The sequence below is a fragment of the Heptranchias perlo genome, chromosome 16 (assembly GCF_035084215.1).
Source record: "Heptranchias perlo isolate sHepPer1 chromosome 16, sHepPer1.hap1, whole genome shotgun sequence".
Classification (NCBI taxonomy): Eukaryota; Metazoa; Chordata; class Chondrichthyes; order Hexanchiformes; family Hexanchidae; genus Heptranchias; species Heptranchias perlo.
The window spans coordinates 1,363,114-1,381,212 of NC_090340.1; the positions used below are offsets into that span (position 1 = coordinate 1,363,114).

General features: G+C 43.0%; 1 protein-coding gene across 1 annotated transcript in view; it reads right to left on the reverse strand.

Moving 5' to 3' along the window:
- The window catches only part of LOC137333450 (septin-7-like), a 162,223-nt gene that overhangs the window by 64,849 nt on the left and 79,275 nt on the right, over positions 1-18,099 (reverse strand). Inside the window, exons 7-8 of the mRNA XM_067997600.1 lie at positions 12,955-13,051; positions 7,837-7,888 (exon numbers count right to left, since the gene is read on the reverse strand). Of these exons, the coding sequence (XP_067853701.1) occupies positions 7,837-7,888; positions 12,955-13,051 (149 nt within the window). The remainder of the gene's footprint in view (positions 1-7,836; positions 7,889-12,954; positions 13,052-18,099) is intronic.

The following is an 18,099-nucleotide window of genomic DNA, read 5'->3' on the forward strand; positions in this document are numbered from 1 at the left end:
GATTAAAGGATCAAATATAATCAGCACAGGGACTGAGATTAAGGATCAAATATAATCAGCACAGGGACTGAGATTCAAGGATCAAATATAATCAGCACAGAGACTGAGATTAAAGGATCAAATATAATCAGCACAGGGACTGAGATTAAAGGATCAAATATAATCAGCACAGGGACTGAGATTAAGGATCAAATATAATCAGCACAGAGACTGAGATTAAAGGATCAAATATAAACAGCACAGGGACTGAGATTAAAGGAGCAAATATAATCAGCACAGGGACTGAGATTAAACGGTCAAATATAATCAGCACAGGGACTGAGATTAAAGGATCAAATATAATCAGCACAGAGACTGAGATTAAAGGATCAAATATAATCAGCACAGGGACTGAGATTAAAGGGTCAAATATAATGAGCACAGGGACTGAGATTAAAGGATCAAATATAAACACAGCACAGGGACTGAGATTAAAGGGTCAAATATAATCAGCACAGAGACTGAGATTAAAGGATCAAATGTAATAAGCACAGGGACTGAGATTAAAGGATCAAATATAATCAGCACAGGGACTGAGATTAAGGATCAAATATAATCAGCACTGAGGCTGAGATTAAAGGATCAAATATAATCAGCACAGGGACTGAGATTAAAGAATCAAATATAATCAGCACAGGGACTGAGATTAAAGGATCAAATATAATCAGCACAGGGACTGAGATTAAAGGATCAAATATAATCAGCACAGGGACTGAGATTAAAGGATCAAATATAATCAGCACAGGGACTGAGATTAAAGAATCAAATATAATCAGCACAGAGACTGAGATTAAAGAATCAAATATAATCAGCACAGGGACTGAGATTAAAGGATCAAATATAATCAGCACAGGGACTGAGATTAAAGAATCAAATATAATCAGCACAGGGACTGAGATTAAAGGATCAAATATAATCAGCACAGGGACTGAGATTAAAGAATCAAATATCATCAGCACAGGGACTGAGATTAAAGGATCAAATATAATCAGCACAGGGACTGAGATTAAAGGATCAAATATAATCAGCACAGGGACTGAGATTAAAGGATCAAATATAATCAGCAAAGGGACTGAGATTGAAGAATCAAATATAATCAGCACAGGGACTGAGATTAAAGGATCAAATATAATCAGCACAGGGACTGAGATTGAAGAATCAAATATAATCAGCACAGGGACTGAGATTAAAGGATCAAATGTAATCAGCACAGGGACTGAGATTAAAGGATCAAATATAATCAGCACAGGGACTGAGATTAAAGGATCAAATATAATCAGCACAGGGTCTGAGATTAAAGGATCAAATATAATCAGCACAGAGACTGAGATTAAAGGATCAAATATAATCAGCACAGGGTCTGAGATGAAACGATCAAATATAATCAGCACAGGGTCTGAGATTAAAGGATCAAATATAATCAGCACAGGGACTGAGATGAAAGGATCAAATGTAATCAGCACAGAGACTGAGATTAAAGAATCAAATGTAATCAGCACAGAGACTGAGATTAAAGGATCAAATATAATCAGCACAGGGACTGAGATTAACGGATCAAATATAATCAGCACAGGGACTGAGATTAAAGGATCAAATATAATCAGCAAAGGGACTGAGATTGAAGAATCAAATATAATCAGCACAGGGACTGAGATTAAAGGATCAAATAGAATCAGCACAGGGACTGAGATTAAAGGATCAAATGTAATCAGCACAGGGACTAAGATTAAAGAATCAAATATAATCAGCACAGGGGCTGAGATTAAAGGATCAAATATAATCAGCACAGGGACTTAGATTAAAGAATCAAATATAATCAGCACAGGGACTGAGATTAAAGGATCAAATATAATCAGCACAGGGATTTAGATTAAAGAATCAAATATAATCAGCACAGGGACTTAGATTAAAGAATCAAATATTATCAGCACAGGGACTGAGATTAAAGAATCAAATATAATCAGCACAGGGACTGAGATTAAAGAATCAAATATAATCAGCACAGGGACTGAGATTAAAGAATCAAATATAATCAGCACAGGGACTGAGATGAAAGAATCAAATATAATCAGCACAGGGACTTAGATTAAAGAATCAAATATAATCAGCACAGGGACTTAGATTAAAGAATCAAATATAATCAGCACAGGGACGGAGATTAAAGAATCAAATATAATCAGCACAGGGACTGAGATTAAAGGATCAAATATAAACAGCACAGGGACTGAGATTAAAGGATCAAATATAATCAGCACAGAGACTGAGATTAAAGGATCAAATATAATCAGCAAAGGGACTGAGATTAAAGGATCAAATATAATCAGCACAGGGACTTAGATTAAAGGATCAAATATAATCAGCACAGAGACTGAGATTAAAGGATCAAATATAATCAGCACAGGGACTTAGATTAAAGGATCAAATATGATCAGCACAGAGACTGAGATTAAAGGATCAAATATAATCAGCACAGGGACTTAGATTAAAGGATCAAATATAATCAGCACAGAGACTGAGATTAAAGGATCAAATATAATCAGCACAGGGACTTAGATTAAAGAATCAAATATAATCAGCACAGGGACTTAGATTAAAGAATCAAATATAATCAGCACAGGGACTGAGATTAAAGGATCAAATATAAACAGCACAGGGACTGAGATTAAAGGATCAAATATAATCAGCACAGGGACTGAGATTAAAGGATCAAATATAATCAGCACAGGGACTGAGATTAAAGGATCAAATATAATCAGCACAGGGACTGAGATTAAAGGATCAAATATAATCAGCACAGGGACTGAGATTAAAGGATCAAATATAATCAGCACAGGGACTGAGATTAAAGGATCAAATATAATCAGCAAAGGGAATGAGATTAAAGGATCAAATATAATCAGCACAGGGACTGAGATTAAAGGATCAAATATAAACAGAGCACAGAGACTGAGATTAAAAGATCAAATATAAACAGAGCACAGAGACTGAGATTAAAAGATCAAATATAATCAGCAAAGGGAATGAGATTAAAGGATCAAATATAATCAGCACAGGGACTGAGATTAAAGGATCAAATATAAACAGAGCACAGAGACTGAGATTAAAAGATCAAATATAAACAGAGCACAGGGACTGAGATTAAAAGATCAAATATAATCAGCACAGGGACTGAGATTAAGGGATCATATATAATCAGCACAGGGACTGAGATTAAAGGATCAAATATAATCAGCAAAGGGAATGAGATTAAAGGGTCAAATATAATCAGCACAGGGACTGAGATTAAAAGATCAAATATAATCAGCAAAGGGAATGAGATTAACGGATCAAATATAATCAGCAAAGGGAATGAGATTAAAGGATCAAATATAATCAGCACAGGGACTGAGATTAAAAGATCAAATGTAATCAGCAAAGGGAATGAGATTAAAGGATCAAATATAATCAGCACAGGGTCTGAGATTAAAAGGTCAAATCTAATCAGCACATGGACTGAGATTAAAGGATCAAATATAATCAGCACAGGGACTGAGATAAAAAGATCAAATATAATCAGCACATGGACTGAGATTAAAGGATCAAATATAATCAGCACAGGGACTGAGATTAAAAGATCAAATATAATCAGCACATGGACTGAGATTAAAGGATCAAATATAATCAGCACAGGGACTGAGATTAAAGGATCAAATATAATCAGCACAGGGACTGAGATTAAGGGATCAAATATAATCAGCACAGGGACTGAGATTAAAGGATCAAATATAATCAGCAAAGGGAATGAGATTAAAGGATCAAATATAATCAGCACAGGGTCTGAGATTAAAGGATCAAATATAATCAGCACAGGGACTGAGATTAAAAGATCAAATATAATCAGCACATGGACTGTGATTAAAGGATCAAATATAATCAGCACAGGGACTGAGATTAAAGGATCAAATATAATCAGCACAGGGTCTGAGATTGAAGGATCAAATATAAACACAGCACAGGGACTGAGATTAAAGGATCAAATATAATCAGCACAGGGACTGAGATTAAAGGATCAAATATAATCAGCACAGGGACTGAGATTAAAGGATCAAATATAATCAGCACAGAGACTGAGATTAAAGGATCAAATATAATCAGCACAGGGACTGAGATTAGAGGATCAAATATAATCAGCACAGGGACTGAGATTAAAGGATCAAATCTAATCAGCACAGGGACTGAGATTAAAGGATCAAATTTCAACACAGCACATGGACTGAGATTAAAGGAGCAAATATAATCAGCACATGGACTGAGATTAAAGGATCAAATATAATCAGCACAGGGACTGAGATTAAAGGATCAAATATAATCAGCACAGGGACTGAGATTAAAGGATCAAATCGAATCAGCACAGGGACTGAGATTAAAGGATCAAATATAATCAGCACAGAGACTGAGATTAAAGGATCAAATATAATCAGCACAGGGACTGAGATTAAAGGATCAAATATAATCAGCACAGGGACTGAGATTAAAGGGTCAAATATAATCTGCAATGGGACTGAGATTAAAGGATCAAATATAATCAGCACAGGGACCGAGATTAAAGGATCAAATATAATCAGCACAGGGACTGAGATTAAAGGGTCAAATATAATCTGCAATGGGACTGAGATTAAAGGATCAAATATAATCAGCACAGGGACTGAGATTAAAAGATCAAATATAAACAGAGCACAGGGACTGAGATTAAGGGATCAAATATAATCAGCACAGGGACTGAGATTAAAAGATCAAATATAAACAGAGCACAGGGACTGAGATTAAAGGATCAAATATAATCAGAACAGGGATTGAGATTAAAAGATCAAATATAATCAGCACAGAGACAGAGATTAAAGGATCAAATATAATCAGCACAGGGACTGAGATTAAAAGATCAAATATAAACAGAGCACAGGGACTGAGATTAAAGGATCAAATATAATCAGCACAGGGACTGAGATTAAGGGATCAAATATAATCAGCACAGGGACTGAGATTAAAAGATCAAATATAAACAGAGCACAGGGACTGAGATTAAAGGATCAAATATAATCAGAACAGGGATTGAGATTAAAAGATCAAATATAATCAGCACAGAGACAGAGATTAAAGGATCAAATATAATCAGCACAGGGACTGAGATTAAAGGATCAAATATAATCAGCACAGGGACTGAGATTAAAGGATCAAATATAATCAGCACAGGGACTGAGATTAAAGGATCAAATATAATCAGCACAGGGACTGAGATTAAAGGATCAAATATAATCAGCACAGGGACTGAGATTAAAGGATCAAATATAATCAGCACAGGGACTGAGATTAAAGGATCAAATATAATCTGCAATGGGACCGAGATTAAAAGATCAAAGATAAACACAGCGCAGGGACTGAGATTAAAGGGTCAAATATAATCTGCAATGGGACCGAGATTAAAAGATCAAAGATAAACACAGCACAGGGACTGAGATTAAAGGGTCAAATGTAATCAGAACTGAGGCTGAGATTAAAGGATCAAATATAATCTGCAATGGGACCGAGATTAAAAGATCAAAGATAAACACAGCACAGGGACTGAGATTAAAGGGTCAAATATAATCTGCAATGGGACCGAGATTAAAAGATCAAAGATAAACACAGCACAGGGACTGAGATTAAAGGGTCAAATGTAATCAGCACTGAGGCTGAGATTAAAGGATCAAATATAATCTGCAACGGGACCGAGATTAAAAGATCAAAGATAAACACAGCACAGGGACTGAGATTAAAGGATCAAATGTAATCAGCACTGAGGCTGAGATTAAAGGATCAAATATAATCTGCAATGGGACCGAGATTAAAAGATCAAAGATAAACACAGCACAGGGACTGAGATTAAAGGGTCAAATATAATATGCAATGGGACCGAGATTAAAAGATCAAAGATAAACACAGCACAGGGACTGAGATTAAAGGGTCAAATGTAATCAGCACAGGGACTGAGATTAAAGGATCAAATATAATCAGCACAGGGACTGAGATTAAAGAATCAAATATAATCAGCACAGGGACTGAGATTAAAGGATCAAATATGATCAGCACAGGGACTGAGATTAAAAGATCAAATATAATCAGCACAGGGACTGAGATTAAAGGATCAAATATAATCAGCACAGGGACTGAGATTAAAAGATCAAATATAATCAGCACAGGGACTGAGATTAAAGGATCAAATATAATCAGCACAGGGACTGAGATTAAAAGATCAAATATAATCAGCACAGGGACTGAGATTAAAGGGTCAAATATAATCAGCACAGGGACTGAGATTACAGGATCAAATATAATCAGCACAGAGACTGAGATTAAAGGATCAAATATAATCAGCACAGGGACTGAGATTAAAGGATCAAATATTATCAGCACAGGGACTGAGATTAAAGGATCAAATATAATCAGCACAGGGACTGAGATTACAGGATCAAATATAATCAGCACAGAGACTGAGATTAAAGGATCAAATATAATCAGCACAGGGACTGAGATTAAAGGATCAAATATTATCAGCACAGGGACTGAGATTCAAGGATCAAATATAATCAGCACAGAGACTGAGATTAAAGGATCAAATATAATCAGCACAGGGACTGAGATTAAAGGATCAAATATAATCAGCACATGGACTGAGATTAAAGGATCAAATATAATCAGCACAGGGACTGAGATTAAAGGATCAAATATAATCAGCACAGGGACTGAGATTAAAAGATCAAATATAATCAGCACAGGGACTGAGATTAAAGGATCAAATATAATCAGCACAGAGACTGAGATTAAAGGATCAAATATAATCAGCACAGGGATTGAGATTAAAGGATCAAATATAAACACAGCACAGGGACTGAGATTAAAAGATCAAATATAATCAGCACAGGGACTGAGATTAAAGGATCAAATATAATCAGCACAGGGACTGAGATTAAAGGATCAAATATAATCAGCACAGGGACTGAGATTGAAGGATCAAATATAATCAGCACAGGGATTGAGATTAAAGGATCAAATATAAACACAGCACAGGGACTGAGATTAAAGGATCAAATATAATCAGCACAGGGACTGAGATTAAAGGATCAAATATAATCAGCACTGAGGCTGAGATTAAAGGATCAAATATAATCAGCACAGGGATTGAGATTAAAGGATCAAATATAATCAGCACAGAGACTGAGATTAAAGGATCAAATATAATCAGCACAGGGATTGAGATTAAAGGGTCAAATATAATCAGCACAGAGACTGAGATTAAAGGATCAAATATAATCAGCACAGGGATTGAGATTAAAGGATCAAATATAATCAGCACAGGGATTGAGATTAAAGGGTCAAATATAATCAGCACAGAGACTGAGATTAAAGGATCAAATATAATCAGCACAGGGTCTGAGATTAAGGGATCAAATATAATCAGCACAGGGATTGAGATTAAAGGATCAAATATAATCAGCACAGGGACTGAGATTAAAGGATCAAATATAATCAGCACAGGGACTGAGATTAAAGGATCAAATATAATCAGCACAGGGACTGAGATTAAAAGATCAAATATAATCAGCACAGAGACTGAGATTAAAGGATCAAATATAATCAGCACAGGGTCTGAGATTAAAGGATCAAATATAATCAGCACAGGGACTGAGATTAAAGGATCAAATATAAACACAGCACAGAGACTGAGATTGAAGGATCAGACAGAAAGAGCAGTGTTGATTATCTGACATTGAAAGGTTTTACCTGATCAGCAGGTTGCGTAAAATAGTGAAATCGCAGTGCTCCCCATTTTCAACTGGGAAAGAATTTTAAAAACAGTATCAGTAACAGCTTCAGCACAGGAGGATCCACAGAGACAAACATGACCCTCTGAATTTGATATAGACTTGCCCCAGGGCTCTCCTTACTTAGAACAATAACTTGCATTTTCTTGTGCCTTTAACATAGCAAAACATCCCAAGGCGCTTCACAGGACCGATTATCAAACAAAATTTGACCCCGAGCCAAATAGGAGATATTAGGACAGGTCACACAAGATTGGTCAGAGAGGCAGGTTTTAAGGAGGAGAGAGAGGTGGAGAGGTTCAGGGAGGGAATTCCAGAGCTTAGGGCCTAGGCAGCTGAAGGCACGGCCGCCAATGGTGGAGCGATTAAAATCGGCGATGCACAAGAGATGTAACACTGATATACAGGAGTCTGGTTATTAAGTATCTATAATGGGATGTAACACTGATATACAGGAGTCTGGTTATTAAGTATCTATAATGGGATGTAACACTGATATACAGGAGTCTGGTTATTAAGTATCTATAATGGGATGTAACACTGATATGCAGGAGTCTGGTTATTAAGTATCTATAATGGGATGTAACACTGATATACAGGAGTCTGGTTATTAAGTATCTATAATGGGATGTAACACTGATATACAGGAGTCTGGTTATTAAGTATCTATAATGGGATGTAACACTGATATACAGGAGTCTGGTTATTAAGTATCTATAATGGGATGTAACACTGATATACAGGAGTCTGGTTATTAAGTATCTATAATGGGATGTAACACTGATATACAGGAGTCTGGTTATTAAGTATCTATAATGGGATGTAACACTGATATACAGGAGTCTGGTTATTAAGTATCTATAATGGGATGTAACACTGATATACAAGGATCTGGTTTCATCATAACTACAGCACAAAGCCATTCGGCCCAACTGGTCTGTGCCAGTGTTTATGTTCCACACGAGCCTCCTCTCTCCCTATTTCATCTCACCCGATCAGCATATCCTTCTATCCTCTCTCCCTCATGTGTTTATCTCACTTCCCCTTAAATGTATCTATGATAGCCGTCTCAACTACTCCTTGTGATAGTGAGTTCCATATTCTCACCACTCTCTGGGTGAAGAAGTTTCTCCTGAATTCCCTATTTAATTTATTAGCGATAATCTTATATTGATGACCTCTAGTTCTGGTCTTCCCCACAAGTGGAAACATCTTCTCTACATCTACCCTATCAAACCCCTTCATTAACTTAAAGTCCTCTATCAGGTCACCCCTGAGCCTTCTCTTTTCTAGAGAAAAGAGTCCCAGCCTGTTCAGTCTTTCCTGATAGGTATAACCTCTCAGTTCCGGTACCATTCTTGTGAATCTTATTTGCACCTTCCCCGGTGTCTCGATATCCTCTCTTATAATCTGGAGACCAGAACTGTTCACAATACTCCAAGTGTGGTCTAACCAAGGATGTAAGTTTAACATAACTTCTCTGCTTTTCCATTCTATCCCTCTAGAAATGAACCCCAGTGCTTGATTTGCCTTTTTATGGCCTTATTAACCCGTGTTGCTACTTTTAGTGATTTGTGTATCAGTCCCCCTCGATCCCTTTGCTCCTCTCTCCCATCTAGACTCTTATTATCCAAGGAGTATGTGGCCTCCTGATTCCTCCTACCAAAATGCACCACCTCACACTTATCTATATTCAAATTCATTGGCCAATTACATGCCTATTCTGTAAGTTTATTAATGTTCTCTTGTATTTTGATGCATTCTTCGTTTGTATTAACCACACCCTCCAATTCGGTGTTATCCGCAAATTTTGAAATTGTACTTCCGATTCCCAAATACAAATCGTTAATGTAAATTGTGAACAGCAACGGTCCCAGCACCAATCCCTGAGGATCACCACTTCCCACCTTTAGCCAGTCTGAATAGCTATCCTTAAGCCCTACTCTCTGATTTTTGTTTTGTAGCCAGTTTGCTATCCATTCTGCTACCTGTCCCCTGACTCCACATGCTCCGACCTTAGTCCTGAGTCTACAATGTGGCACCTTATTGAAGGTGTTTTGAAAATCCAAGTATATTACATATATCTATTAAGCATCTTTAAGTGGAAGTAGCACCGATATACAGAGGACTGGTTACTAAGTACCTGTAAGAGATGTAACACTGATCACAGTATCACAGTCGGTACAGCACAGGGGGAGGCCATTCGGCCCATCGTGCCTGTGCTGAATCTTTGAAAGAGCTATCCAATTATTCCCATTCCCCTGCTCGTTCCCCGTAGCCCTGTAAGTTTTTTCCCTTCAAGTATTTATCCAATTCCCTTTTGAAAGTTAGTATTGAATCTGCTTCCACTGCCCTTTCAGGCAGTGAATTCCAGATCATTGCAACTCGCTGTGTAAAAAAAATGTTTCCTCACCTTGCCTCTGGCTCTTTTGCCGATCACCTTAAATCTGTGTCCTCTGGTTACCCACCATTCTGCTACTGGAAACAGTTTCTCTTCATTTACTCTATCAAAACCCTTCATGATTTTGAACACCTCTATCAAATCTCCCCTTAACCTTCTCTGCTCCAAGAAGAACAATCCCAGCTTCTCCAGTCTATCCACGTAACTGAAGTCCCTCATCCCTGGGACCATTCTAGTAAATCTCCTCCGCACCCTCTCCAAGGCCTTCACATCCTTCCTAAAGTGTGGAGCCCAGAACTGGACACAATCCTCCAGCTGAGGCCCAACCAGTGAATTATGAAGGTTCAGCAAAACTTCCTTGCTTTTGTACTCTATCCCTCTATTAATAAAGCCCAGGATCCCATATGCCTTCTCAACTTGTCCTGTCACCTTCAAACATTTGTGTATGTGCACCCCCCTCGGGAGTCTCTGTCCCTGCACCCTTCCCCCCCCCCCCCCCCCGGGTCTCTCTGTCCCTGCACCCTCCACCCCCTCCCGGTCTCTCTGTCCCTGCACCCCCCCCCCCTCCCGGGTCTCTCTGTCCCTGCAACCCCCGGGTCTATCTGTCCCTGCACCATCCCCCCCCCCTCCGGGTCTCTCTGTCCCTGCACCCTCACCCCACCCCCGGGTCTCTCTGACCCTGCACCCCCCCTCACAGGTCTCTGTCCCTGCACCCCCCCCTCCCAGGTCTCTGTCCCTGCACCCCCCCCTCCCAGGTCTCTGTCCCTGCACCCCCCCCCCACCCCGGGTCTCTCTGTCCCTGCACCCCCCCCCCACCCCGGGTCTCTCTGTCCCTGCACCCCCCCCTCCCAGGTCTCTGTCCCTGCACCCCCCCCTCCCAGGTCTCTGTCCCTGCACCCCCCCCCCCACCCCGGGTCTCTCTGTCCCTGCACCCCCCCCCCACCCCGGGTCTCTCTGTCCCTGCACCCCCCCCCACCCCGGGTCTCTCTGTCCCTGCACCCTCTCCCCCCTCCCCCCGGGTCTCTCTGTCCCTGCACCCTCCCCACCCCTTCCCAGTCTCTCTGTCCCTGCACCCCCCCCCACCCCGGGTCTCTCTGTCCCTGCACCCCCCCCCACCCCGGGTCTCTCTGTCCCTGCACCCCCCCCCACCCCGGGTCTCTCTGTCCCTGCACCCCCCCCCACCCCGGGTCTCTCTGTCCCTGCACCCTCTCCCCCCTCCCCCCGGGTCTCTCTGTCCCTGCACCCTCCCCACCCCTTCCCAGTCTCTCTGTCCCTGCACCCCCCCCCACCCCGGGTCTCTCTGTCCCTGCACCCCCCCCCACCCCGGGTCTCTCTGTCCCTGCACCCCCCCCCCACCCCGGGTCTCTCTGTCCCTGCACCCCCCCCCCACCCCGGGTCTCTCTGTCCCTGCACCCCCCCCCCACCCCGGGTCTCTCTGTCCCTGCACCCCCCCCCCCACCCCGGGTCTCTCTGTCCCTGCACCCCCCCCCACCCCGGGTCTCTCTGTCCCTGCACCCCCCCCCACCCCGGGTCTCTCTGTCCCTGCACCCCCCCCCCACCCCGGGTCTCTCTGTCCCTGCACCCCCCCCCACCCCGGGTCTCTCTGTCCCTGCACCCCCCCCCACCCCGGGTCTCTCTGTCCCTGCACCCCCCCCCCACCCCGGGTCTCTCTGTCCCTGCACCCCCCCCCACCCCGGGTCTCTCTGTCCCTGCACCCCCCCCCACCCCGGGTCTCTCTGTCCCTGCACCCCCCCCCACCCCGGGTCTCTCTGTCCCTGCACCCCCCCCCACCCCCGGGTCTCTCTGTCCCTGCACCCCCCCCCACCCCGGGTCTCTCTGTCCCTGCACCCCCCCCACCCCCGGGTGTCTCTGTCCCTGCACCCCCCCCCACCCCGGGTGTCTCTGTCCCTGCACCCCCCCCCACCCCGGGTGTCTCTGTCCCTGCACCCCCCCCCACCCCGGGTGTCTCTGTCCCTGCACCCCCTTTAAAACTGTACCATTTAATTTATATTGCCTCTCATTTTTCCCACCAAAATGCATCACTTTACACTTCTCTGTGTTAAATTTCATCTGCCATGTGTCTGCCCATTTCACCAGTCTCTGCCCTCCTGAAGTCTGTTACTATCCTCCACATTGTTTACTACATTTCCAAGTTTCGTGTCATCATAGATACTTAATAATCAGACCCTGTATATATGAGAAATGTAACACTGATATAAATTTGGTTATTAAGTATCTATATCAGAATTACATCCCTTATGGCACTTAATAACCAGACGCCTGTATAAGGGATGTATCACTGATATAGATACTTAATAACCAATACAGGGGGGTCTGGCTATTAATTATCCATGAGTGGATGTAACACTGAAATACAGGTGTCTGGTTACTAAGTGTCTGTGTGGGTGGGAGAGGTCTAGAGTGGAGCATAAACACCGGCATGGACTTGTTGGGCCGAATGGCCTGTTTCTGTGCTGTGCATTCTATGTAATATTTGTAAGAGGGGTAAGGCCGGATTTGCCGGCCCGCTGGGGTAAGGCCGGAGCGGCCGGCCCGCTGGGGTAAGGCCGGAGCGGCCGGCCCGCTGGGGTAAAGCCGGATTGGCTCCTGAGAGGATCTTGTACCGATTGATCTGAAAACCTTAAATACTGAACCTGAAATAAACAGAACTTTTACCTTCCGCCACTCCCCATGGATACTGACGACCTCTGACCTTTTTCCCACTGACCTCAAAGACAAGGTTGCTTCCGACAACTGCCAGTGGTACACGATCCTGGGGACAGAAGAGATCCCCATCATCAGCCTCAACGTTCACCAGGTAACAGCAGGCACCACACCCAGAGCAGGGCAGCAACAACAAAGGCTAACAGTGGAGGGCAAGAGGAGGAAGTGGTGACCAATCTGTAGGGTGCTCCGGTCAGACCCACCTTGAGAACTGTGTCCAGTTCCGGTCAGACCCACCTTGAGAACTGTGTCCAGTTCCGGTCAGACCCACCTTGAGAACTGTGTCCAGTTCCGGTCAGACCCACCTTGAGAACTGTGTCCAGTTCCGGTCAGACCCACCTTGAGAACTGTGTCCAGTTCCGGTCAGACCCACCTTGAGAACTGTGTCCAGTTCCGGTCAGACCCACCTTGAGAACTGTGTCCAGTTCCGGTCAGACCCACCTTGAGAACTGTGTCCAGTTCCGGTCAGACCCACCTTGAGAACTGTGTCCAGTTCCGGTCAGACCCACCTTGAGAACTGTGTCCAGTTCCGGTCAGACCCACCTTGAGAACTGTGTCCAGTTCCGGTCAGACCCACCTTGAGAACTGTGTCCAGTTCCGGTCAGACCCACCTTGAGAACTGTGTCCAGTTCTGGTCAGACCCACCTTGAGAACTGTGTCCAGTTCTGGTCAGAGTGGGAGTGGGATGGAGAATTAAAATGCCAAGCAACTGGCAGGTCAGGGTGACGCTTGTGGACAGAGCGGAGGTGTTCAGCAAAGCGATCACCCAATCTGCGTTTAGTCTCCCCGCATTGTGTGCAGTGGATACAGTGTAGTAAATTGAAAGAAGTACAAGTAAATCGCTGTTTTACCTGGAAGGAGTGTTCGGGGACCTGGACGGTGAGAAGGGAGGAGGTGAAGGGACAGGTGTTGCATCTCTTGCACGGAAAGGTGCCGTGAGGAGGGTGAGCGGGTGTTGGAAGAGTGGACGAAGGTGTCACAGAGAGAATGCTGAAAGGTGAGGGGAGGGGAAGACGTGTTTGGTGGCGGCATAGGAATAGGAGGCCATTCAGCCCCTCCAGCCATTCAGTGAGATCATGGCTGATCTGTATCCTAACTCCATCCACCCGCCTGGGCTCCATCTCCCTAATACCCTCGGCCAGCAAAAATCTATCGATCTCAGACTGAAAATTATTAATTGAGCTAGCATCTACTGCTTTTTGTGGGAGTGTGTTCCACACCTCTACCGCCCTTTGCATGAAGAAGTTTCCTAACTTCTCTCCTGAATGGCCTCGCTCTGATTTTAAAGTTATGTTCCCTTGTCCTAGATTCCCTCACGAGCGAAAAAAGTTTCTCTCTATCGAACCTATCAATTCCTTTCAAAATTTTATAAACCTCAATCAAATCACCCCTTAACCTTCTATATTCTAGGGAACTCAAGCCTAGTTTACGTAATCTCTCCTCATAATCTAACCCTAGTAACATTCTGGTGAATCTGCGCTGCACTCCTTCCAAGGCCAATATATCCTTTCTAAGGTGCGATGCTGAACAAAGTACTCGAGATGTGGACTAACCAGGGCTTTGTATAATTGTAGCAAAACTTCCTCCCCTTTATATTCTAGCCCTCTAGTTATAAAGGCTAACATTCCATTAGCGTTTTTGATTATTTTTTGGTGATCTGCGTACATGGACTCTTCGGATCTCCACTGTTCCTAGCTTTTCACCATTTAAAAAATACTTGGATCTAGCTTTTTTTGGTCCAAAATGGATGACCTCAACTTATCATAGTATTTTAGTCGGTACAGCACAGGAGGCGGCCATTTGGCACATCGTGCCTGTGCCAGCTCTTTGAAAGAGTTATTCAAGTAGTCCCACTCCCCTGCTCTCTCCCTGTAATTTCCTTCAAGTATTTATCCAATTCCCTTTTGAAAGTTATTATTGAATCTGCTTCCACCACCTTTTCAGGCAGTGAATTCCAGATCATCATAACTCACTGAGTAAATAAAAATGTTTCCTCATGTTGCCTCTGGCTCTTTTGCCGATCACCTTAAATCTGCGTCCTCTGGTTACCGACCCTTCTGCCACTGGAAACAGTTTCTCTTTATTTACTCTATCAAAACCCTTCATGATTTTGAACACTTCTATCAAATCTCCCCTTAACCTTCTTTGTTCTAAGGAGAACAATCCCAGCTTCTCCAGTCTATACACATAACTGAAGTCCCTCATCCCTGGAACCATTCTAGTAAATCTCCTCTGCACCCTCTCTAAGGCCATGACATCCTTCCTAAAGTGTGGTGCCCAGAATTGAACACAGTACTCCAGCTGAGGCCTAACCAGTGTTTTATTAAGGTTTAGCATAAGTTCCTTGCTTTGTACTCTTTGCCTCTACTAAAAGCCCAGGAACCCATATGCTTTTTTTTTTAAAAAAGAGTTCTCAACTTGTCCTGCCACCTTCAAAGATTTGTGTATGTGACCCCCAGGTCTCTTTGTTCCTGCACCCCCTTTAAAATTGTACCATTTTCCTACCATTCTCTCATTCTTCCTACCAAAATGCAGCACTTCACACTTATCCCTTAAATTTCATCTGCCATGTGTCTGCCCATTTCACCAGTCTATATCCTCCTGAAGTCTGTTACTATCCATAGACATTCCCCTATCTACTACTTTAGTTACTTCATCAAAAAATTCAATTAGGTTTGTTGGACATGACCTACCCATGTTGGTTCTCTCTAATCAGCTCAAATTTCTCTAAGCGCTCATTCATTCCTTAATTATAGTAACTTCCCCACAACAGATGTTAGACCAGCAGGTCTATAATTTCCTGGTTTCTCTCTCTCACCTTTCTTAAATAATGGAGTTACATTTGCAATTTTCCAACCTAAAGGGACAATTCCTGAATCGAGAGCGCTTTGGAAGATTATCGCTAAAGCTTTTGCAATTTCCTCACCTTCTTCCTTTAAAACCCTGGGGTGCAAACCATCAGGTCCTGGGGATTGGTCAGTCTTTACTGCCATTACTTTTTCTAATATTGTTTTCTTGCTAACGTTAACTTTAGTGAGATCCAATCCTTGATTCATTATTAGTTCCCCTGGAATGTCGGGTATATTATCCTCGTCCTCTACTGTGAAGACTGACGCAAAACAATTATTCAACAAGACTGCCATTTCGCAATATTACCCCCATCTGTTTTTAAAGGGCCCGCATTAACCTTGACTACCTCTTCTAATATTATTATAAGAACTTATTGTGTTAATCTTGATACCCCTTTGCAAGTTTCTTTTCGTATTTCCTTTTGCAGCTCTTACTATCTTTTTTGTCTTCCTTTGCTGTTTTTTGTACCTGTCCCAGTCCCCTGGATCTACACTGTTCTTTGTACTTTCGTATGCTCTTTCCTATAGTTTTGTTATCTCTCACCTTTTTTGCAGATCAGGGCTGTTTTATTTGGTAAGTAGAGTTCTTGCCCCTTAGGGGTATGTAATGGTCATGTATTATCTCTGTAACCTCCACAGGCCCTACACTCTGGGATTCCCTCCCTAAACCTCTCTACCTCTCTCTTCTTTTAACACGTTTCCTAAAACTTTGACCAAGCTTTTGGTCACCTGTCCTAATATCTCCTTATGTGTCTCTGTGTCAAAATTTGTTTGATAATCGCTCCTGTGAAGTGCCTTGGGACATTTTACTATGTTAAAGGTGCTGTATAAAAGGAAGTTGTTGTTTTGTTGATGAATGTGGAGGCTGGTGGGGTGGAAGGAGAGGACAAGGGATATCCAGCACTGGTGTGGAAGGTGGCATCGTAGGAACAGATGCGATGGAGATGGAGAAACTGGGGGAATGCAATAGGGTCCATACAGGAAATGGGGTGGGAGGAAGTGTAATCAAGGAAGCTGTGGGAGTCGGTGGGCTTATAGTAGAAACAAAAACAGAAAATGCTGGAGAAGCTCAGCAAGTGAGGCAGCGTCTGTGGAGAAAGAAACAGAGTTAATGTTTCAGGTCAAAGAACCTTCGTCAGAACTGGAAGATATTAAAGTGTTAAAGTTTTTAAACAAATCAGAGCCAGAGAAAGGGGGGGGGGGAAGGAATAAAAGGGAAGGTCTATGATAGGGTAGAGGGCAAGAGTGATTAAATGACAAAAGGGATGATGGTGCAAGGCAAGGAGGGAATGGGACAGGTTAACAAACAAAAGATGGGTCTAGAGTAACTGTGAATAGCAACAGCAGAACCAGCACTCGCTGACCGAAAAAATGGGAGCAGTGGTCCTGATCTGAAGTTATTGAAATCAATGTTGAGTCTGGATGGTTGTAAAGTGTCTAAACGAAAGGCGAGGTGCTGTTCCTCGAGCTTCCATTGAGCTTCATTGGAACAGTGTAAGAGGCCGAGGACAGAGAGGGCAGAGTGGGAGTGGGAGGGGGAATTAAAATGTCAAGCGACCGGCAGGTCAGGGTCACACTTGTGGACAGAGCGGAGGTGTTCAGCAAAGCGATCACCCAATCTGCGTTTAGTCTCCCCGGTGGAGAGGAGACCGCATTGTGAGCAGCGGATACAGTACAGTAAATTGAAAGAAATACAAGTAAATCACTGTTTCACCTGGAAGGAGTGTTTGGGCCCTGGATTGTGAGAAGGGAGGAGGTGAAAGGGCAGGTGTTGCATCTCCTGCGCTCACACGGGAAGGTGTCGTGTGGAGGAGAGCGGGTGTTGGGGGTGATGGAAGAGTGGACCAGGGTATCGCGGAGGGAGCGGTCCACCACCAAATACATCTTCCCCACCCCTTTGCTTTACACTTTACAACCTTCTGGACTCAACATTGATTTCAATAACTTCAGATCATAACCACTGCTCCCATTTTTTCGGTCAGCGAGTGCTGGTTCTGCTGTTGCTATTCACAGTTACTCTAGACCCATCTTTTGTTTGTTAACCTGTCCCATTCCCTCCTTGCCTTGCACCATCATCCCTTTTGTCATTTAATCACTCTTGCCCTCTACCCTACCTCAGACCTTCCCTTTTGTTCTTTCCTCTCCTCCCCTGCCCTGCCCTCCCCCCCCATTCCCTGGCTCTGTATTTGCTGAAAAACTCTAACATCTTCCAGTTCTGACAAAAGGTCTTTGATCTGAAACGTTAATT